At 43.0% G+C, this 24,183-nt stretch overlaps 2 protein-coding genes across 3 annotated transcripts in view; one reads left to right on the top strand and one right to left on the bottom strand.

The window, feature by feature from the left end:
• Positions 1–18,444, top strand: part of Opn3 (opsin 3) — a 32,487-nt gene extending 14,043 nt beyond the window's left edge. The window contains exons 2-4 of the mRNA XM_052737714.1: positions 13,412–13,731; positions 15,307–15,558; positions 17,709–18,444. Of these exons, the coding sequence (XP_052593674.1) occupies positions 13,412–13,731; positions 15,307–15,558; positions 17,709–17,972 (836 nt within the window). The 3' untranslated portion in view covers positions 17,973–18,444. The remainder of the gene's footprint in view (positions 1–13,411; positions 13,732–15,306; positions 15,559–17,708) is intronic.
• Positions 18,445–18,901: 457 nt separating this feature from the next.
• The window catches only part of Kmo (kynurenine 3-monooxygenase), a 52,945-nt gene continuing 47,663 nt past the window's right edge, over positions 18,902–24,183 (bottom strand). For both annotated transcript variants that reach the window (XM_052737718.1, XM_052737717.1), the window contains 3 exons: positions 23,027–23,128; positions 22,881–22,940; positions 18,902–21,228 (listed from right to left, as the gene is read on the bottom strand). In XM_052737718.1, coding sequence (XP_052593678.1) covers positions 21,049–21,228; positions 22,881–22,940; positions 23,027–23,128 — 342 coding nt within the window. In that variant the 3' untranslated portion in view covers positions 18,902–21,048. The remainder of the gene's footprint in view (positions 21,229–22,880; positions 22,941–23,026; positions 23,129–24,183) is intronic.

Here is a 24,183-nt window from a genome sequence, read left to right as displayed (position 1 = left end):
ATATATATTCCTTTAGACACTCCTTACAACCACTTCAGAGGCATACCCACAAGAGGAAAAATGGCCAAGGGTATGATTGACAGGTGTCAGGGAGGTAGGTGTCATAGTTCAGTCAGAAAGTCATGGCATCTCCAAGCATTTTGTAGTTCATAGGAAAGAATCCTTGGAGATATCCGCACAGGAGGTTTAATACCAGGATATGACTTGGTTTGGGCTTTTTGAGGCAAGGTCTTATAGCCTAGGCTACCGTAAACTTTCTATGTAGCTAAGAATGATCTGTAATGTGTGACCCTCCACCTTCCAAGTTCTGAGATGACAGGTGTGTCCCACCATGTCCCACTTCACTTATTTTTGCTGAATGCTGTATAACTAAAATCCCTGAGCCTTCTATCTTTTGAGATTGGCTTGTTCCTGTATTCATCTCATAGGTACTATTATGCTAACCTAGTTAAAATGTTCTTTGTATGTTAGCATCTTTATGTTTGTAAGCTTATATATATAGTTAAACCTTTTGAATAAATCTCAGAGGAAATGTCACAGAATGTCTTGCTGAAGATCCAGGAATCTTATTTTCAGGCAATCAGCAATTATGAATTTTCCTATTTTAGAATCCACCTAGAATGAACCAATAAGACCATTTTTAAAATGGTGCAAATTTTAATTTTAAGGTGTTCAGTTAGTATTTTTATTTATTTTCTACCATTAGGGCAGTGATTCTCAAGACATCTGCCCTCCAGGAGGCATTAAGGGGATGTTGGGAGTTTTTGTTAAAATGGGGAAGGGGAAGCTACCAGCATGTAGTGTGTAGCAAGACTGAGGTAAGGGTGCTGTCCTCATGAAATGCTCAAGGTGGCCCCCTCCCAACAGGTTTACCCAGCACAGACATCATTGCTGCCAAGATTGAGGAGCCCAGAACAGATGAATATCCTAGTGAACCTCATTTCTCTGTGCCCCGACATCTGCCTGTTGTCCTCTGGATTTCTAACTAGGTCACTTGTTCTTTGTACCATGTCATTATCAGCAGGAATCCTAGTATTTGCGCTGGGCTGCTTCATGAATATCCCCTGTACCCACCCATCTCCCATTATGAGCCAACAGTGGCTTCCTTTTGGAGATTTCAGATCATGCAACCAATTTTAGAGAATCATTTAATACTCCCCACCCTCCTCTAATCATCAAATATGAATTAGAAGTTCCATGGATTTTTAAAAATATTTCCAAGAAATAGAATAATTCCTAGATAATTAGAAATGAGGATTTTTTTTCATGTACTACAGAATAAACTACCCCCAAACTAATATATAAATAGCATATTTCAAATGCTCTTTGGAAGGGCATTGTGTGAAAGTTCTCATTACATGCATCTGACAGCATCCTGTGAGTTTGAGAGGAGCCATCAGAAAACTAAATAAGTTGCCCACAATGGAACTGCGGTTGCTTTGACAGTGGTTCACCAGGTATTGAGACAGTGCTGCAGATTGGCAGTTAATAGAAGGCGCTAACTGTAGGAGATAACTAATCATGATGGAGTATGTATTCTACACAGAGAAGATCCTTGAGCCTGGACCACAGCTGGATGCAGAGGTTCCAAGCCAACCATCACTCACTGGCTGGTTATCCCAGTTACAGGGCTAAGTTTTAGGAGTCTGGATGACAGTGAACACTAGGCACTTACTGTATGTATCCCAGGTGATCCTGTAAGTTCTTATTATCTTTTGTCTAATCCTCATTAGCCACCCAGGGCTGGTGCTTTCATTGGCCTCATTTTGCAGAAAGGAAAACAGACACTTTGAAGGCAAGGAATTTGACGACCATCACACAGCTGCTAAGTGGGAGGGGGTCAGGAGTGTGCTTCAAACTCTGCCCATCTGATACCGTAACTCACATGCTGTGACTGAAAGATGCCCTGTCTTCAGAGAGGTGCCAGATCCAGTCCAAGGGCACCAGGAACTGCATACATTCCAAGAACTCTTCTTATCTCCCTATATTATTATTTTTAATAATAATATAGCTCTGTGATGATAAACACTGATGTTTCTACATGGGGATAAGATAGACTGTTCATCAACTCCCAGCACCACTGAAAGGTAAGCAGTGCAGCTCTTGGTCTATTGGGGTTGACACTGTCACACATTAGCCACTATATTATCTTAGGCTGTATGACTGACTGGAAAAATAGACCTAGATCAATGAATGCACAGGGAAGGTACTTAGAGGGAGATCTTGGAATGCTTCACAAATGAGAAGGCATTTGACCTGGACCTGAAGGATGAAAAGGATTTCCTTGGGTTGATATGAGGGAAAGCATTCCCTGCCAGGAGCATGGTAGAAATGAAGTCCTTGTTTGACTTGACATGAGCTCCCACCCTTCCATTAGTTCTAGGCTGTTGAGATTTCCAAGTCTGTTTTCCCTTCATAGGCTTGTTGAAAGCACAAGGATTTGAGGCAAGGATGGCTAGTATCTTATAGCTGTCCCAGAGTAGGTTCTCACTGAACCCAGTCTGTGATAGGAAAGGAGGCACACTGTCCTGATGACATTAATTCAGAGCCATACTGTAAGGCTCATTTATTTTCTATTGGGCACCCATGCCTGGAGACTGTGCCACTTTGGATTTCCAGTTACACATCACAATCCATTTACTTTTCCTAATCAGAGAAGGAAACATGGCACACAAATAGTACAGGAGAGGAATATACAAACCAAGGAGGATTTCAGTAAGAGCCTGGTCCAGTGTTGACATTGTAGAGGTTCAGTAAACAAATGTTTTAGTGTTGGATATGTCCATTCATGAGACTACACTGGTCCAGTGTTGACATTGTAGAGGTTCAGTAAACGAATGTTTTAGTGTTGGATATGTCCATTCATGAGACTACACTGATAGACTTAGCCCAAAGGATAGGTGTGAAACTGATTGGAAGTTCTTTGAAAATCACCAGGCACCTCTCTGACATTGAGGATCAGTAGGTTTCCAGAGATCATGGAGTGGATAGAGGCAGGTTGTGTACTGTGCCATATAAGAAGGAATAACATGAATATCTGATATGTTACTGGGAATTGTATTTCTGGTGGCTGTTTTAGTAAAGTGTATCTAAACTTTCACATTTTGTGCTCTTGCTCTTATAACATTACTAGCAATTTGTCTTAAAGCATTATTGATATATGTAAAAATAGAGCTAGATGGATTATAACACACTGCCCCCCCAACACACTGTCTTAAATGCTACTGGCCAGGTGGTATTATAAGTGCTTTGTGATTACTAATGAATTCAATTTTCATTCCAGTTCTGTGGGGCCTCTAGATAGCATCATTAACTCCATTTTCTTAATAGTTAAGGGAATAAGAGTTCCACACAGTTAACCCATTCAAGATCACACAAAAAGTGGAGGAGACAGAACTTGATTGGTGTTAAATTGTCCCTCCTTGCATCACTATCAGACGAAGGAGAAGCTGGAAAAGATGCAAAGGTCCACAGTGTGAAATCAGAAAGAGAAAACAATACAGAAATACACCACTGGCAAACCCTTCAGGATCCACAATGGGCAAACCCCCTATTCCAAAAGCTCATCTCGCCATAGCTCATGTCTCTGCCAAGGTTGCCACAGGGGGGATGGATAGCCTCCACAGCTCATCTCTGTATGGCCTGTGTATTTCTGGTTCTTGTCCATTACTGATGACCTACTCACTGTGCCCTCTGCAGCCTCCCCTCGTGAACAGTGTCCAACTCCTTTGAGCCTTGTCCTTACCCCCCACCCCCATGCTAGCTGATGATTCTCAAGGACCCCGACTCCCACCTCCCTCAGCTGTTTTTCCCCATAGTCTACATTCCCAAAGACTGAGTCCTAGAGGCTGTGACACCGAGTACCCCTGCCGCTTTCCAAGGCATCACTCATGCTATATCTGTTACACCCGCCCCCTCCACCTTGTGAGGCTGCAAAACTGAACTCACTACCACACAGATGCACAAGAAATACAGAGATTCTTTAGCCATTGGGTCCCTCGTTCATAGACTTTTGCTTTCCTCCTGGATCATTCCCAGCAGCAGGCAGTCACCATCCCCAACTGCCCTTGAGCCCATCTTCCAGATAGATGATAGATATATGTGTATATATGCACACATATATGTATATATGTTCTCTGTACTGAAAATACACTTTTATTTTTAAAGATGCAGAATGATTCTTAGGATGAAAAAGCCCCCCAACCCCATCAAAATCTAGAGGTAAGCAAAACAATATGACTCAATGAGAGAGGAAAACAGCTGGTGACCTGCCATGTATGTAAAAGCCTCTTTTGACCAATCATCCCATAGGATGCTAGTCCTAAGCTATGTCTCCAGTGAGGGCACTGCCCAGACAAGAGGCCGTGGAGGTACCATGGCCATGCTGCAGGTGGTGGGAACTGTGATGGAAGCAATTCAGGAGCTGGGACAGAAAAGCGGAGTACAGAGATGGCTGGGGGCAGATGGCCCAGTCGAAGCTTGTCACAGTCATCATTCTGGTGTAGGGGTGATATAGAAAGATTCTGTGCCCTTGTCTGTCTGCCTTGTGAGTGGGCCTGTGGTAGAAATCTTGGAAAATGAGCAAAACTCCCATGAGATTACCCTAAGGGAGATTTGACATTTATCCAAAGCAACCTGGATCAGGTTGGTCTGAAAGTCAGTTAAAATCATCAAAGGAACCTTTTACACTAAATTCACATTTGTGTGGGCTAAGTGTTGGAGTCAGCATTTGAGACAACCACCTAGGAGATGCACACTAGCTATAGGAAGGACTGGAGGGTGGAGACACGGTTCCAGCAAAGGAAAGGCTGCTCCTCTGAGGACTGAAGCCGTGCATGGAAAAGGAAAGATAAACAGTGGTGAGCAAGAGAAGCTTGAAAGCTGAGTAGTTCCAGAACCAGCCTTGCTCTGACGCCTTCCAGCCTTGCTTTGTGCCCTTGGACAAAAGCTCCCTCCTGAACCACCCGTTTTTCTGTTTGTCTTCCTCCCTTTGCCACTGGAGTCCTAGAGTGATTAGGACTTTGGAAGAAATGATCTTCTTGCCTATCCCAAATCCCTCCCCACACCCCAGTCACCAAGATGGATTTCACAGTAAACGTCCCACACAGTTACCTGGCAAATTAATTCTTTAAGTGCTAGACGTTTTATTCCTGTATTTTACTCCCCAGCCTATATATCATTGTCTTTCTTTAACATACCCCACAGGTTTCTTATCTTCTCCCCATTCTCCTTTTACGATCCTGGGCAGCTTATATTTTCTAGTTGATTAATTACTAACATGCACACTCATCTTCAGCTCTTCGTTCTTAGAAAAATGGCCTGCTCCCTCAGGCTAGTTGGGTACTCTCTAGTTGAGTCATAGCATGATAATAGAAAGTCACTTAAAACAGTGTCGCTACCATCTGCTGTACAACCTGGCTCTCTTGAGAGGTTTGTAAATTATAAAGTGACGGAATGGAAATATAATAAGGTACATCTCAGATTCCCTTATGCTTTCTACTTCTTTTTGTGTGCTCGGCACATGCTAGGCAAGAGCCCTACCGCTGAGCTACACCTTAAGGCTTCCCTAATATTTTTAATTTGCTCGTTTGGTCTATCTCAGATTTTGTTCCCTTGGTACCAGATTAGTAATCTAGCATGCTGGAATGCACTTGGAAACTAGATGCATTGCACTGGGAAAGCCACCACAGCACTATTCACAATTCATTCATAAGTAGGTTTATTTTCATGGATTTCAAAAGACCTTCAGCTTACCTCTTGATCACAGTAACTTGCTTTGGGCAGATCTTTCTAGGAAAACAATCCAGAAAAGGCCCTGGACCAGCAGCTAGATGATCTGGGTTCTCATTCAAGCAAGATCCTGTGACCTCAGACTCGACACACATTCAGCACATTCTCCACCTTGAGTTGGGCGTCCTCTGGGAAGCTGGAACTGAGCACAGAGTGGGTTCTATTGGGGATATTTCTGCTACACTTGCCCTGATTAACAATCACCTGGAAAGAAGGAAAGAGCTAAAAGAGTATCAACTCAGGGTCGAGGTAAATAGTCTAAAATTCGGTTGTCTGTCCAAGTGGGGCTACAGAAAGACAAAGAGCTAAGCCGGATGCCGAAGGGGTCAGAGAGCAAAGAGAGCTGCTGTCAGAAGACCAAAATAGTGGGATGAGATCATGGAAAGAGAAATCGTGGTGTGCCTTCCAAGCTGCCTCAGGGAGCCTAGGGTGTCCACACCCCGTGTTTTACCAGCTGCATCAGCAATTACTTATCCCGCCTTCTTTTTAAAAATTACCATCTTTAATGTACAAAACCACAGGCAATACTAGTGAGGGGCCACGTGAACAAGAACCCAAACAGCAGCAGATGTTTGACTGTGAAAAGGGAGCCATCGACCAAAGCATGATCACTGTCTGGCTGAGTGACTCTTCTGGGGAGATGGCTTTCATGGGCAGCTCCCAGATCTTAAGTCACTCCAGGCACAGAGTGTCTATGTTTCTACCAGGCAGCGATCAATAGATCCGCTTAAGGAACTTATGTGAAATATCTTTTTTTAATAAAAATTTTTATTTTATTTGGGTGAGTTTTTTTACCTGCATGTATGCATACACACCATGTGTGTGCCTGGTGCCCTTAGAGGTCGGATGACGATGTCAGGTCCCCTGGAACAGGAGTTATAGATAATTGTGAGCCACAAAGTGGGTGCTCGGAGCTGAACCTGGGTCCTCTGCAATAACGACTCTTAACCACTGAGCTGTTTCTTTAGCCCCGGGAGTGTATATTTGTTTTTAGCATAATATTTGAAACATTTTAAAGAGTTTTTTTATGCTGTGCTTTTTAATTTTTGGAACTGGATCTTGTATACTATCCAGAAAGATTTGTGTTTTAGAAGAAAGAGTTGAAAATGGAATTTGAGAAAGAGTGGGAAATAAACATGAAAAAGGAGATCATGCACTAGAACATTTTTATTTTTTTAACCTAAAAGAAGTAAACCAAAAAACAACTGTCATTTTGGTGTTTTGGAGAAGTGCCTCTGTTACTTAAATGGAAACTGATCATTCCAACAGCTTGGAAAATGCTGAGCTTACAAAATGACCTCTTCCGATGCTGAAGATAAACACAGTGATGGAACATAGGTAGTCAGCAGTGAGCAGATTAAATCTCCTTTCTGCACAGCCTACTTCACTTGCAGAAAAATGTTGATGATCCCCAAGCTTGGACTTTAGAAGCAAGCTGTGGGATTTGAACATTGGCTCGGTAGTTTCTCAGGGCCTGAGGGTGGTCAGACGATTTGTCATTTTGCTTTAGTTTCCTTCTTATAAACAGCAATGGTGACAGTACTTTCTACATGTGTCATGGTGTTGAGAGGATTAAATGAAACCACCCAAGAGGCTGCTCAGGAGCATCCCTGACACACTGTAAGTAGTCCACACCTCTGCTCGTGGGATGGAATTGATACTTTTAGTGAAGGGGGGTTTGGAAACCTCTGCAACAAATAGACACCATAAACAGAGTGTCAAATCACAGCCGCCCTACTTAATACATCAAATAAGTGCTTTCAAACATATCAAATGTACCTCTATTCCTTAATGTTCAAATATGCGTAGAGGCTACTAATTGTAAGAAACTGAACTGGAGTATCACTAAAATGATCACATGATCCAAAGTGTTCTTGCAAGGCAAACAGTTTTACTTCTTCAGAAGGGTGCTTACCCAAGCAGGGAAGCACACCCAGCGGACGGCCCACTGGGTTTTTAATCCTAACATAAAGAGACCCTGTGCCTCATTTAGAGTGGTCAGATCTCCACCTCACATTGGCTAATTTAAAGCGACACAGTTGCTAGGCATAATGTAGTTTTGAGCACCGAGTGCAACCTTGATGTCAAGAGAAGTGCTGACCCTGGCGGAATTTTTTAATTTCTGCAGTGGCCTCTTAAAAAAAAAAGGTAATGGGGTTTTGTCCTTCTCAACCCCATGATCTAAAAGGCAGCGTGTTTTGTTTACATTTTCCATAGAAGGAACAGAATAGCGTTTGTTTACGAAGTCCTTTACAAAGCGGACTTGGTTTCAATTCGCTTCCTTTCCATTGCTGTATGCAGATAGGCAGAGCTCAGCCTCACCTCTTCCTGGATAGGATCAGGAGGTCCCGCCCCAAGATGCCAGTTTCCCAGGAAGGTCTCCTATCCTTCTTCCTACTCCACCAAGGAGTTTCTCCTACTACTTTCCTTGAAGTGGGTGTGTGTTGCTTCGAGTGACGGGGCGCTGCCACACCAACCCTTTGAACAGATACAAACATCTGGCCCTCGGAGCGGACAGTACTGCTCTAAGCATTCATTCTGTTTGTTTCAAAATTGCTTATCCAGTCTAGATAACCGATCTAGAAATATGCTACTCGATGTGACCATCTAGTGGCCAAAGTTGGAAATAGCTCGGTTCTTGTGAGTTTGACTTAACTAAAGAGCACTCTCCACTTCTGTGCCTTCTGCTCACTCTGTACCAACCATTTTACTCTCAAGCGTAGAAAAATACTTAATGCATTACTACTTCACCAAATTCATTCATTTTCTAAGTGAAGCACGGACATACATACACACACACACACACACACACACATACGTGCACACACATACGCACACACTGAGACACCATTTTGTTTTTTACCAGATATGTAAATTGTCATGGGGTCAGATGAATAATTATGAAAATAAGCTGGACTTTAACATAGGACTGTGGCCTCAAACATATTTATTATAGAATTTATCACATAATCTTGTAACTATAATTTTTATTTTATTGCCTACCACAGTACCTAGCATGCTGCGTATATATTATATGTTTGCTGGTAAACTGGTAAACACTGTAAATGAGTGTATAATTAAGCTGTATCTCAAAGAATTGTTTGACTCAAGCTGATGCAGAGAATTAACATTCTTGCATCTCAGGTTTGTATATTTTCAATTTTTTGTGTGTATGGGGTGTGTATGTATTTGTGTATGTGTGTGTTCTTGTGTGTGAGTATGGGTGCACATGTAGCAGAAGCCAACCTCAGGTATAGGTCCTTGCTTTCCACCTTTGTGACAGGGTCTCCTGTTCAGCATTTCCTGTGCCAAGCCAGCTGGCCTACATGCTTCCAGGGGTTCTTGTCTGCACCTCCCATCTCACTGTAGAAGAGCTGGGATGACAGACTGTGTTGCTGAACCCGCTTTTATGTGGGTAGTAGAAATCAGAACTCAGCTCCTGACACTTGAGCAGCAAGCACTTTACCTACAGATTCACCTCCCCAGCCCTTAGCTTTGTCTGCTTTCTGTCCACATTTACGCCAACTCATACACTCTTCATATTCATCTAGTCAAACTCCACTTCTCTTCTAGCCCATCCCAGTATTTCCCAGGTACAGTAAGCCCTGCCTCCCTTCCCTTGCCAGGACCCAGACTCAATTGTTCAGCACTTACCTCACTCCAGCAATTGTTTGCACAGCTGTCCCTTCCGCACTAAGAGAGTGTTGTCAGCATTTATCACAGCTGCCAGCTCCCAGCAGCTGGCAATGTAGGCATGGTGTGAGCAGTTGCCTTGGTTTAGCGCTATCTTTGGAGTCTAAAGGTACACAGACCTTCCAGGGGCTGCATGGCACTTGTTTCCAAGTACCAACTTCTCAGTTCTCTGTTCCCTTTGCCTTCTCCCTTGGTGAGCTTCCAGTCCCTCAGGCATTACTTCCTCTGTCCTCCTTCTCCCACTTTACAAAGGCCTGTTCCTTCCCCTTCTCAACCAAAAGTCAGTCTGACTGTGGAGTGTGGCCAGTGAGGAAGAAGGGAGCCTCCAGGACCACAACACATGGTGATTTAAAATATAGATGAAAATACGAAAAGAAATGAATATCATTACAAATTACTACTAAAGACCAGTCATATGACTCAGAAGGTAAAAGCACTTGCTACCAAGCCTAATTTACCGGAGTTCAACACATCAATTCATATATAGGCATCAGATGGTAAATGGGGATTTTCCCCTAAAAGTTCACTCAGAGGACATACCTAAAACCAGTCCATGGATGGACGGACAGACAGCAATTTGAGCAGACCAGTGTCAAGTAATGGGGAACTCAGCTGGACTGAAGCGCTAAGACAGAAGTTCTATGTCTGTCCATCCCTTGACGTCCAATGACAGGTCAATGTGGCCCTCACAGTGTCATGTCCTCTTTCAGGGTCTAGATGTGAGTTCTGCACACTTCATTGGTCTAGCATGTTTTGTGAATCCTCAGAGGTTTTCTGGTGTTTTAATAAACCCATGTGCTCATGTCCCCAGCCTTCTTTGGTAAGTTTATAGGTGGCACTGTTTTACTGTTTGGAATGTTATGTATCAGTCTGTTTCTTGTGGACAGTGCTGAACAGGAGCTGGTGAGTGGCACGTGGTATCTTAGTGTACAACAGGTGCAGTCATCCTGCTTCTGCTTACACCCAAAATGGAGCCAAAAACCTTTTTGTAACATGGACATTGGGGGCTTTCATGTATAATTTTGTTGGTACAATAAAGGTTTCCTTAAAGGGCTTAATGCTGCCAGTTTATCCATGTATATGACTGCGCTTTGGTCATGTTCCTTCTTACCCTCTCTTGGCCTTCCCCATTCTCCTCCTCAAAGCAGTCCCCTTTCCTGATAGTACACATGAGAGAAAACACATGACATTAAGGAGAAAATAATAGTTTTGAGGTCAGAATTGGATTCTCAAAATAGTCTCTGCTACCTACAGTACTCGTTAACTCTTCTGAGGCACAGATTTCGTGTTTCAAAAGAGTGACACGCTGTATGTAGAGCGATGGTCACAAGCCTGATGCACAGCTGATGCCTACTTTGCTAGTGGGCACTTCTTTGGCATTCATTTGTATTTACTACATGAAATACTGAGACTCAGCACCTGATGATCTGCTCAAATGGCTGGGAAGCAGAGACAAGACAGCCCGTCCTCATCCTCCTGAGAAATGCTCCAGGAATTCAGTAGAATAGAGCATATGTAATCTGTGTGAGAGAGAATGTATGTGTTCAAGTGTGTGTGCATGTGTGTGTAGGTCAGCTGTTGACATCCACTGTCAACTCTGTTGTCTACTGTATTTTGTGAGACAGGCTCTCCCACTGGCCTGAAATTCACTGAGTAGGCTACGCACAGTAGCTTGTAAGCTCCAGGAATCCATGCCTAGCTCCATTACCACTATGCCTAGCTTTTTATGTAGGTCCTGGGAATCGAACTCAGGTCCTCATGCTTGCATGGGGAACAGTCTGCTAACTCATCCACCTTCCCAGTCTCCAGTAAATAATTCTTACTCAGAACCCACAGAAGTGGTGGAGGGACTGCTAATATGTCACCAGGGGGCTGTAGTTTACGTCATTTCAAGTGGGTCATCCTGAAAGACCAGTCAGACTACAGCTACTGTTCATTTATCCATATGTTCTGTCCAGGAGGATCTGAGAAAGGCAGGGCTTGCTCCTGTCCCTCCCACCTCGAGTCAGCATTAACCTGGAATGGTACTGAATGTTGGCGACTGAAATCAAACACTTGAAACTTACCATGCTTGCTAAGACACAGCATGCGAACATAACAAAACTGTATTGACATTAGAAAGCCCTTTTACCTAAATAAGCTAAAAAGGAAACCCACCAACTTCCAATACCCTGGCTTATCACCAAGGTGACATTTCACACTGCGGTTCTGTCCTGTCACCCTGGTAGTACTGCTGCGTCCTGCCCAGTGTCCCCTTCCTCTTCTGATCTTGAGCTTCCCGACCTTTTCATTGACCTTCACTAATTGACTTGTCGAACGTTTTCTCAGACTTCAAGTTGGACTTTAAATTCTGCAAGGCACTGTGATCTACAGGACTTGCCTACACTAGCACCGTGATTGACATGTAGGGAGGCAGTAGATGGTCAATAACAGAATGAATGAGTTACCCATGAAAATAATTGTGTGCCTATACCCACTCACTATGCCAGCGTATTGCCTTGTCCCTAAAAACTCATTTATTCATCTCTAAGATACGTTGAGACTTACAGTTTACAACAGTGGGATTCTTTGTACTAAATTTCCTTGCCTGTGAAAAATGAAATAATACACAATGCAAACTAATGACAAATTAAAGGTCAAAATTTAGCATTTGAAGTTAACTATAAAATTAAATGTCATTATATTTAATAATACTATTTGTAAGCTCTATGGAGTCAACTGTATTTTGAACATCAACTTGTTAGGCATTAACTAGGTTTCTAGATGTCTTTCTTGGAAAATAAAGGGTATATCATTTATGCTGTAAATTTTAACAGACTAAAATTATAAAATTAGATTTCTGAGACAGCACATCTAATTTGCGCCCAGAATTCCTTCCTGTAATTTGAATTGAGGTCTTCCATTTGCTTTTGATCACTGCTCTCTAGGGTTATTCCCTCATTTTGTATTCGAGAACCCAGGCTTCTTTTGGTCAGTAAATAGTAAACATTCAGTTATTTATTTAGTAATTCTTACTAATGCCATAAATGTCAGACACAGAATAATGCTGCCCCTCCATCCTATGTACACGAAGCACATGGTTCAAATGAATATTAACTGTGTTGCCCGATTCCTATGCCAGGTATCTCTTGATTTCACACTTTTCTAACAACAGAATCACAACATTTTATAATGTGAACAGATCTTCAGTTTTATGAAAACAAAAATCCAGGGCGTACAGAGATTGTCTTCATCTCTGGCAGCCATGCAGCAAGGCAGAGTGAGAGGGCTGGGGCCGGTCCCCAGAACTCTTAACAGGCTCCACACCTTCATCCTGCTTCTGGGAAGACCAGTCTCCTTTTCCTTTCCTCTGAGAGCTGCCTCCCTGGGGCAACCTGGGGCTAGCCAGTCCCCTAGCCAGGTGAGCTCTCCTCCGGGTCTGCTCATAGGCTGCAGCTTTTCCTTTTATGTAACTGTGGCAAAACACTTGGCGAAACATTTGGGAAGGAAGAAGGACTATTAGAGGGTGTGGAAGGTGTGGCGAGAAAAAGCGACTCCTGTCCTGGCCGTCCTCTGTCACGTGTCACAGCAGGCCCTGAAGCAGGGAGAAGGGGTGAATGCTGGCACCATCTATTTTGCTCAACTCTTTTCTCTTTGGCAGAATTTTGTGCAGAAGCTGCATCATTTGGTGCAGGGCTGACTTTAGGGATTTGGTCTTTGTCCTACAGTCTACATGCCGTTTCTATTCTACATATATATTCTTTTATAGGTAAATATGTTTCCAGTTGATTTTTCCCGGGGAGCCTGGTTTGTTATCACTCCGGATCTCTTGCCGTTTCTCGGGCATCCTATTGGCCCCAGATTCTCTGTATAGTGTTTCTGGTGGGACATGAGGTTTTCCTGTGATTTCTCCCGGCTCCACACTTTACTTTTCTTTCTCTTCTTGCAGGATTTGTGTCCATTACCACCCTCACTGTGCTGGCCTACGAACGTTATATCCGTGTGGTGCATTCCAGGGTGATCAATTTTTCCTGGGCCTGGAGGGCCATTACCTATATCTGGCTCTACTCCTTGGCATGGGCAGGAGCGCCTCTCCTGGGCTGGAACAGGTACATCCTAGACGTCCATGGACTGGGCTGTACAGTGGACTGGAAATCCAAGGACGCCAACGACTCCTCCTTTGTGCTCTTCTTGTTTCTTGGCTGCCTGGTGGTGCCCATGGGCATCATAGCCCATTGCTACGGTCATATTCTGTATTCTGTTCGAATGGTGAGTTGAAAGCTACAGATGTTCCTCTCCAAACCATGTCCACATCCATTATTTGATGTGAAAAGAATCAAACTCTTCCTATATAATCAGTTACTTACTTACCCAAGGTTGAAAGACTTTACAGGACCTAACATTTGGTAGAACTTTGTTCTGTGAATCAATCCCCGATCAGATCAGTGAGGGATGACATTTGCTCCCTGTCCACCACCCTCTAAACCCAGAACAAACGAGCAAAATGCAGATAGACAATACTAACCTTACATTAGGCAGCACCCTCAAAAGTGAAGGAGTCTGAGGGAGAAAGTTATAATGTCCAAAGTTATATTCATTTCAGGATCACATGAACCCACTTACCATAGACTGGTAGAGCTGTAAAGGACTGGAACACACACCAGCAGGTTTCATGTGGGAACCAGGCAGGAAGAGGGTGTAGTGACTGATGCAGGAGGCACAGCCACAGGGCAGCATTGACTTCAGCCGTGTGCCATCTCCTAACTGCTGTGTGTCCGTTAGGGTTTTATATATATGACTGATCAGTGACTGTTTGGGGGAAGTTACAAGCAGAGTAGATCCGAGGAAGGACTGAAGACAGGGGAAGGGACTAAGAATGAGACCTGGCTTTAGCTTGTTATCACCTTAGCAGAGAACTCCATGCAGTTCATTTGTCTGCATCTCAAGCTGCAGGCTTCTCTCTGCAGCGTGTCCGGCATGGCATGAGTTTGTTATCCGGCTGGAGAATTTATAAATCAGTGCTCTGGATAAAATGGTTTCCTCAATCATGAAGAGATTGTTTCCATCTGACCACAAGCCTTTCAGGCTGTGTTCTAGGGACTTGAAGAGCTAGATAAAATAATGTATTTTATCCTTATGAAGTAAGTTAGAAAAGCATTAAAAAACCATTGAAGGGAGCTTGTGAGATGGCTCAGTTGGTAAAGCAATTGCTGTTCAGTGTGAGGGCCTGGTTCTGAATCCCCAGAATCTATGTAAAGCCAGGTATAGTGCAGTGATGTGTATCTGTAACACCAGAAATCCTAGAGCAAGATGAGAGGCAGAGGCAGGAGAGTCTCTAGATTCTCTCGCAGGTCAGAGAGACCCAATGTCATCTCAGACAAGGTGGAAGGTGGGGACCTACACGGGAGGTTATCCTTTGAGCTCCACACATGTGCTGTGGGATGCATGTGCCCATCCACATCCCTTCCCCCCATCTCTCTCTCTCATCTGTTTGTCTGTCTGTCTCTCTCTCTCTCTCTCTCTGTGTCTCTCACTCTCTGTCTCTGTCTCTGTCTCTCTGTTTCTGTCTCTGTCTCTGTCTCTGTCTCTCTCTCTCTCTCTCACACACACACACTGTAAAATATCCTCAGAAGCTCTTTAACTCAACCACAGTAGGTTTTAGTTGAGGGAACTGAAGCCCCGAGGGCTAAAGGCTAGGCCCAGTTTCAGGTCAGAAGTCAGTCAGTTTCCTGTGGTCCTGTGCACGTCGTTTTCCATGAAGGCAGGACAAATGATGGTGGCTGCTTATCTGTTTGAAAAGAAAAGGGATCGTTTTGAGCCCCGTCCTTTCTTTGCTTCCTGCAGTTACGCTGTGTTGAAGATCTTCAGACAATTCAAGTGATCAAGATTTTAAAATATGAAAAGAAAGTGGCCAAAATGTGCTTTTCCATGGTCTTTGTCTTTCTCACCTGCTGGATGCCTTATATTGTGACCCGTTTCTTGGTGGTTAATGGCTATGGACACCTGGTCACTCCAACAGTGTCTATTGTTTCTTATCTCTTTGCTAAATCGAGCACTGTGTACAATCCAGTTATCTATATCTTCATGATCAGAAAGGTAAGCTCTGGAATTGACTGGTTTTCACCCCAGGGAATAAATAGAAATAGATTTTATGTGGTGTGACAACTTAGAACAGTGTTCAGGATAAAGCAAAACAAAAACCCCAAGTTAAGAATTTTGTGTATGTGTGCTGGGGAGATGGCTCAGAGGTTAAGAGTGCCTGCTACTCTTCTAGTGGACTAAAATTGGAGTCCTAGCATCCATGTCAGATGCTTCACAACTGCCTATAACTTTGGCTCTACGGGATCTAGCGTCCTCTTCTGGCCTCTGCAGGTATCAACATACATGTGTTCACACACACACACACACACACACACACACACACACATACATATATATAAAATGAAAAATCTTTTAAGAAAGAAATAAAAAAGCAAAGACTCAAGAAGAAATATAGAATATTTCCAAAGGAGAAAAGCAGGCCCAAGATCTACCAATATATGTACACTATTTGTTAGGTAATATTAATTAATATTTAGTTTACCAGAAAATAGTTTGGATATGCTACTAATAATAGTTATGACTCAAATAATAACTAAAAATTACTATACTCTGAAGGTTCCACCCATTATCTTTAAAACCTCCACAAAATAGACACTAACTCTATCCCATACTTTATTTATGGATTGTGAAATGAAAGACCACTGGCACAGTGGACAAAATTTAAATGCATTCACCAAAAATCATTTGTTTGTGCCTTTCTCCCAGCTGATGAATTATGAATCAAAGCTTCTAAACTTGAGTTTGAATTCACCAAATCTGAAAGTGTAGTTTAAAAGTGTCTATTCTGATACACAATGTCTGAGTTTCTGGTACTCTACATATCTGATGAGCTCCCCACTGGTCCTGATGGTTCTGATTCCTAGTAACACACTTTAAACAATAATCCTAAATAATATAACAAACTGGCAGAAAAAAGTAAGACAGGGGTTCTTCCCATGAGGAGCTGGATGTGAAGAAACACATTCTGGCTTACAGACTTGACTCAACTCTGACAGCAATGTATCTCGAGCACTGAACTTGACTTGTAAAATGATGGTTTGCTGAATACATAACCGAATGTGTATTCTAAAAGAGTCATATAAGCCAAATGTGCCCTGCATATAGTTGGTGGGGACACTAAAGAACACAGAAGTCAATGTATCTGTTTATTGATGTTTTCAGACCTGGGGAAGCTCCTGCAGTAAACAAAAAGGGTAATAAGTTGATTTCAAATCGGTATACTCTGTTGGCTGTGGTAGACTTAATACTTAGCAAACAGCTCAGATTTCAGCATGCCGACAAAGAAGCACTGTTCACTATGAGGCCAGAGACTGCAGGTGGTGCGTTTACTCATGTCAGGAAGTTTTCAGTGAATGTTCCCTGCACTTTGTGATGGTCCTCTGTTTGAACCTTGGCTACTCAGGCTCTTGTAGAAGGGAGAGAGCAGAGGGGAAACCCAAGAGGGTCTCAGAAACATGGAAGAACCCCTTGTCTGCTGTGAGTAGTGTTTCAAGATCTCAGCCCAGTGGCTGTCACTCATGGGCTGCTCACCGAGTATTTAATGACTCAATTCCTTAAACCCAGAGGTAAAACTGACCTCCAAGAAGGTTTACATACATTGAAACCATGGAGACCACAAAGGATTAGACTATTCTTTTTCATCTGGTTAGTAAGAATTATAGTAAATGAAAGACCTAAAAGTCAATGGGGGACCTTGGTAGATCTGAGCATTACTGTATAACTCCATCCCATGCCATCTAATAAAGAAAGGGGGTGGGTGGGGCTGGGGAGATGGCAAGTGTGAGGACCTGACTTCAATCTTCAGCGCATACATAAAAAGCCGGGTGTGGCGGTGTGTGTTCGTAATCCAGCACTGAGAAGATTATATGGGTCACTGGGATTCACTGGCTTAAGGGGCAAGCCTCAGGTCCATGTCTCAAAAGACAAAGTATGGGCCACCTGAGATTGGCCTTGGACTCCACATGCATAGGCATGCACATGTGTACGTACACACACACACACACACACACACACACACACACACACACACACATACACACACACGGGGTGGAGGGTGATAGATTAAGTTGTCTTGAATTTTACTTCAGATTAAAGGCCAGGTATTCACTTAGTAATTGGCTTTATTGCTCCATTTTTCTCTGCAGTTTCGGAGGTCCCTTCTACAGCTCCTATGCTGCCGACTGCTGAGATGCCAGAGGCCTGCTAAAAACCTACCAGCAGCGGAGAGCGAAATGCAGATCAGGCCCATCGTGATGTCACAGAAAGATGGGGACAGGCCAAAGAAGAAAGTGACCTTTAACTCCTCTTCCATCATTTTCATCATCACCAGTGATGAGTCCCTGTCTGTGGACGACAGTGACAGAAGCAATGCATCCAAGGCCAATGTCATTCAAGTCCGTCCTTTGTAAGACTGAAAGACGAGTCTTGTATCTGTCACAAAATGTCTACTATCAGGACGGCCCTGGAGTCCCCATTTGGTATAGTAACCGCAGAACCTCGTGGCCTACCCGGAAATCCGAATTACCCATATGCTATCTGAAGCGGTTCAAGAAGCGACTGTGCAAGACAAATTATTTTCATTCAATGGGTGCTTTATCACACGAGAAACTCCTGGTGGCACAAAGTGAGCGTTTGGCACCATCGTCTACTATGCCAGGATTTAACCTTCCAATGACCATATTTGCCAAAGCACATTATACATTCTGTTTCTCAAATCCAGTTCACTGTATAAATGACTGTCTCATACCCATGTGTGCAATGGCTGGGGCAGCTGGGGTATGTGATGGTGTTGGGTCCTCTTCTGTGCCATGCTGTGTGTTTGACCAATTCAGTTTATTAAGGAGGTAATAAATCAATCCCTACTTTTCTCTGAAAACCAAAGGCTGTTGTCATGTGTGTAGTGTGACCGACAAGGCAGTCAGATTAAGAAAGCAAGTTCCAGAAGGTACTGTAAGAAGCGTCGTAGAAAAACAGAGACTCGCATTGGTCATGTCGATGGTTTGATGATACCACAGTGGAGAATGTACATAGAAAAAAGGGTGGTAAAGACAGATTGATACTTCCATCTATTCATTTCAGAAATTAGTTTGACAACGTCTCCTTTCCTTTTAATAATTTCCCACTATTTTGTCAAAACACCTGCCGAGAAGTTCCCAGTAAACAAAGTTACATTCAGAGAGAGATGAAAATAAACATTTCAGTGTGTTAATACCATGCGATATTATTTAAATTTTAGTACATTTATTTATTTATTGTATGTGTATGTGTATGTGTGTGTGTGCATGTGCACACTCATGTCATATTGTGCATGTGGAACTCAGAGGACAACTTGTGGGAAACAGTTCTCTCCTTCCACCATGTGGGTCCCAGGGATCGAACTCAGGTCGCCAGGCTTGGCAGCAAGCACCTTTTCTCACTCAGCCATCTCACCAACTCCATACAGTGCGTTTTTAAATTTTCATTGCTTATCAGTAGGATCCCGGATATCAGATGGGCCACATTAGTGAGGAGAGCATCTTCCCACGTGTCATTGTTCACACCTGGAGGAGAACAGCACATCCTGCCCCCAAATATGCTCCATTTTGTGGGGTTACCTTGAGTAGAAAGTCACTGAGAAGAGACAATAGAAGAGAAGCCTCCCCTGACTTGCCAAGGTAACTAAGGCTTGCTGCTCCAGGGGTTCCAATCCCTCTCCTTTGTCCTATCATGTCCCTATACCTTTACTTCTTGTTGAAGATGATGTAAATCAGGGCTTTCTACAGAAGCTTACTTTCTTTTTAAATGTTTTTTAAAATGTACTAGATTTTTATTTAAGCTGTTTCCTCACAACATTGTGTATCACACAGATTCCTCCCTTTTATATATGTTTTTAACTTAAAATAAAATTACATCATTTCCTCCCTTCTCTTTCTTCCCTCTAATCCCTTCCATGCATCCCCTTGCTACATCTGGAAATTATGGACTCTAATGATTTTTTAATTATGGGGGGGACAGTCTATGCGTGGTTATATGCACATGGGTACAAGAGCCCAAGGAAGCCAGAGGCATGAAATTAGGGGCAGTTGCGAGCTGCCTGACATGGGTGCTGAGAACAGAACTAGAAGCTTCTGCAAGAGTGGAATATGCACTAACAGCTGAGCCATCTCTCCAGCCCCTAAGCCAGCTCATTTTCTGAGCGTCTCCCATGTACATATGAAATACACATGCTTCTAAACTTCAGTTTGTTCCCTTTTGACAATCTGTTATAGTAACTGCAGCCAACAAACTTAAGAAATAAAAGGAACAATTATACTGTTTGTTTATTTTTGCAGTGCCAGGGAATCCAACCCAGAGCCCTGGGCACGCTAGGTAAGCACTCTACTACAGAGCTACATCCCCTTTCTGAAAACAATATTTTTCTTTCCCTATGCACCAAGCCTAGATTATTAGGACTCAAGGATGTCTTTGACGATATGAAAATGCAAATTGTTTTATCTTTATTACCTCAGTCTTTATTACCTATAAAACTAGTATTGTAGGCCGGGCAGTGGTGGTGCACACCTTTAATCCCAGCATTTGGGAGGCAGAGCCAGGTGGATCTCTGTGAGTTCGAGGCCAGCCTGGTCTACAGATCGAGATCCAGGACAGGCACCAAAACTACACAGAGAAACCCTGTCTCAAAAACAAACAAACAAAACCTAGTATTGTAGTTTTGAAAATTAACAATGTTTGAAAAGAGCTTCCAAGTGTACCAGTCAGCCTACCGAAGAAAGAACCAAAGAGTCTCCACACTGCACTTTGAAGATGACACCAACTGTCACAGTGTGATGTTCAAGGCATCACTTCTGTGTGTCTGAAATGGAATGAACTATGTCTCCATGCTTCTGCAAGACAGCCTTCCCGTCTCCTTTTCACTCTTGGATATATTTCATTTACTAATAACAACCCTTTCTTATTCTTCACTTGACATGCCATTAATAGCCCTTTCTTCAAAAGGTAATAATTCTGGTATCTGGAGCCTGGGAAGTAAATTCATCCTGGGACTCTTTGGAACAGCCTGCCTTTCATTTCACACCCCTGATTCTAGCAAGTGCTCTGAACCTGTGGTTAGGCAAACCCCATCGACTGCTACAAAGAGGAAGTAGCACGCCAGGCAGGCTGTGGTTTTCAGTCCAGAATGTTGTTGCTCCTATAATGTCCCATATACAAAAACTTGTTTTTGAGAAGTGACAGAGACCTTGGTTATTGCAATTTTAATTTAAATTGACCCAGCCCAAGCATGCAAAGGGATGGAAACACTACAAAAACAGCACAGCATCTCCCCTCATTCAGCTGACAAACACACAGAAGTTCTACATGGAACTTGGTTATATGCTGACAATTATTTTCCAGTAGTGAATTAAATGTGCCAATGGAAACATGCATTTGGTCCCTGATTTTGGAGAGTAGTCAAGCATTTTTTACCCAGAACTTTGATGCTTTGGTTGGTGAAATGGGGAATTTTTCCTAGTGACTCCATGGAACTTGACAGAAGACACTTGTGCTCCTATTCCAGTATCCCGTGGTTCCAGTCCATGGCAGCCTTTTCAAGAATCCCAGAAGTCTCGGGGGCATGTGCTGCACAAGTAGGTAGGCACTTCCAATGGCTACCAGGGATCCAAGGCCGAAGAGTCCTTTGTTTATCACCTGAAAGGATGGCAAACATCCAAAACCGTTCAGCCAGAGGTTGAATCTTGAGATAAATTTCCTTCCTACATCACAGATAAGTGTGCAACTCTCCCCCTATATATCACAGACAAGTGTACAGGTGTCTTCCTACATCACAGATGAGTGTGCAGTTCTCTCTATATATCACAGACAAGTGCACAGGTGTCTTCCTACATCACAGATGAGTGTGCAGTTCTCTCTATATATCACAGACAAGTGCACAGGTGTCTTCCTACACCACAGATGAGTGTGCAATTCTCTCTCTATATCACAGACAAGTGCACAGGAGTCTTCTACATCACAGACAAGTGTGCAGTTCTCTGTTGCTTTTAACTTGAAGCAGCAACTTGATTGTTTGACCTCTGCTCTGTCCCCGCCCTTATTTCAGTGCACTCTGCCTGCTTGTCTCTTCTCCTTTGCATGTTTATATCATTGAGGTCAGGGACCTATGTTATCGGGTGTATAGGTATGTGTGTTGTGTGTACATAGGTAGGGGGTGCACTTTTGCGTACACATGGTAGAGGCCAGAGATTAATGTGAGGTGGTTTCCCCCTTCTCTCTCCAATTTATTGTTTTGAGACAGAGTCTCTCACTGAACTTAGAACTCACTGTTTTGGCTAGCAAGCCCCTGGAATTTACCCCGACCCTCACCCTTGAACAGGGTTACAGATGTGTACCGTGTCCAGCTTTTATGTGGGTGCTGGGGGGGTTCTCATCACAGGCTCTCATGACTGTGCAAAAAGAATTTTACCCACAGAACAATCTTCCCAGCCCCTATTTTATTCATCTTTGTGGAGGTAGAGCTTACAGGTAGATCTTCATTCTTTCCAACCCATTCTCTACACAGCAAAGTCACTGACCTAAAATCCTAGCCTGGATGTTTAAGCCTTCTTAGGTCTCTCAGCTTTCCGTAGACCGGTCTTCTTCCTGTTTCAGCAGGATGCTGAAAGTTCTACTTACCTCTCCAGCTTTCATCTGGCCACTCTTACACCCTGGGCCTCCTGGCTAGTGTATCTTCAGCCTTCATTACCTAGCCTATACTCATATTCTCCTTGCTCATGAGGCATTCCCCACCATATTTGTCCACCTTTCCTTATTAGTTCCCGAGCCACAGGTAGGATTGGCACTACATCTTGTCCACTGAAGCATCTGGCTCAGTATATATGCACCCAATAAACTATCCACAAGTGAAGTTATAAAATTCCCAAAGTAGTCAGGAATCTGAATTGCATTTAATGGCACCCCTGGGTCAGCTTCTCAAAATGAATGCCTTACTACATTCCACTAGATAGTGTGTTACAAGTGACACAGTTCTGTCTAATTTTACAAGTTAAACCCACAAAGATACCACATAATGCAAAAGTCAAGAGTAGCTCACGATGCTAATACCAAGTAAAAAGCTGAGAAATATCAGCCTCGTTTTCCTCTTCAAATTTCTCTCTCTCTCTCTTTTTTTTTTTCATCATGCAGAGTGTGTGCTCTGTACTCTGTAGACTCAGGGCAGGTTTTACTTGGAAGACAAGCATAATGTCTCTGTCCTGTCATGTCTGTATTTCCCTGAAATATATATGACCATGAAACTATATGACACTTCAACACATCACGGTTTTCAATAGTCAAATTCTTCCAACCTTTTTTTGCCAATGCCAGCGCAGCACCGCCTCATGGTATCTTATTCTGGTGAAGGCGACCTGCAGGGAGATTTAAAAGCATGTAGTGTATTCTTTAATAGCTACACAGAGAGAAAATGAGGCAAAGTCTTTAATACAGTCCTTACCATGGTATAGAGAGGGATAAAGGTAGATGGCATAATAGCATGAAGAAATTTATCTAGGATCCTTTGAAACAGGAACCACCTAGAGTTGACATGTGCTCGCATCTGCAATGACAGGAGTTTTAAAAGGAGTACCTTAAAAGAAGCAGCTTTCTTTCCTGACAACAGTTTTCTACTAGTCTTCATTCACAGTTGTCCCAACAAAGGATGCTAACACAAGAGTCAAATAAAATCCCATTTCCATAATAGTCATCCCCAAGTCCCCTTAAGAAATTTCAGGAGTACAAGATATAAAAAATTCTGTTTCAGCAAAAGATATATTGAACCAGAATTTTGAATGACCTGTAAGTTCAAAGGTTTGATCGATTACTGTTGCCCTCTACTTAACTGGCAACATTGTTTATGGCAACAAGGATGACTTACAACTGCATCTGTCCTGGTTTATATTACTACTTAGGACAAGTGTTGTGTTATATTAAACTGGCTTTGTGTGTGTGTGTGTGTGTGTGTGTGTGTGTGTGTGTGTGTGTGTGTGTGCACTTGTTGAATGTGTGTGGTATATGTGCATAGGTATGCACTCTTCTATATGCACATGCATGCAGAGACCAGAAAGGAGTCCTGATTGTTGTAGAATATTATTTTAAGATGTGTTACATTTGTTTATGCTGTAGAACATTTGCTTTAATGATGCAAAGATGTGTTGCACTCTTTTATGTTGCATTTGTTTAACTCTGTGAAGCTGTGTTACTTTGCCTGCCTAAAACACCTGATAGTCTAATAACGAGCTGAACAGCCAATAGCGAGGCAGGAGAAAGGACAGGCAGGGCTGGCAGGCAGAGAGAATATATAGAGGGAGAAATATGGGAGGAGGAGGGGAAGGAGAGGAGGATGTAACAGGCCAGCCACACAGCCACACAGCCAGCTACAGAGTAAGCGTGAAAGTAAGATATACAGAAGTAAGAAAAGGAAAAAGCCCAGAGGCACAAGGTAGATGGAATAAATTAAAGTTAAGACAAGCTGGCAAGAAACAAGCCAAGCTAAGGCTGGGAATTCATAAGTAAGAATAAGCCTCCATGTGTGATTTATTTGGGAGCTGGGTGGTGGGCTCCCCCAAAAGAGCAAAATCAACTAACACCTGCTCTATCACTCTCCTCCTTATT

The sequence above is a fragment of the Peromyscus californicus genome, unplaced genomic scaffold (genome assembly GCF_007827085.1).
Source record: "Peromyscus californicus insignis strain IS unplaced genomic scaffold, ASM782708v3 Scaffold_14__1_contigs__length_90479793_seg_2, whole genome shotgun sequence".
Classification (NCBI taxonomy): Eukaryota; Metazoa; Chordata; class Mammalia; order Rodentia; family Cricetidae; genus Peromyscus; species Peromyscus californicus.
This window is presented reverse-complemented; position numbering and strand designations above follow the sequence as displayed.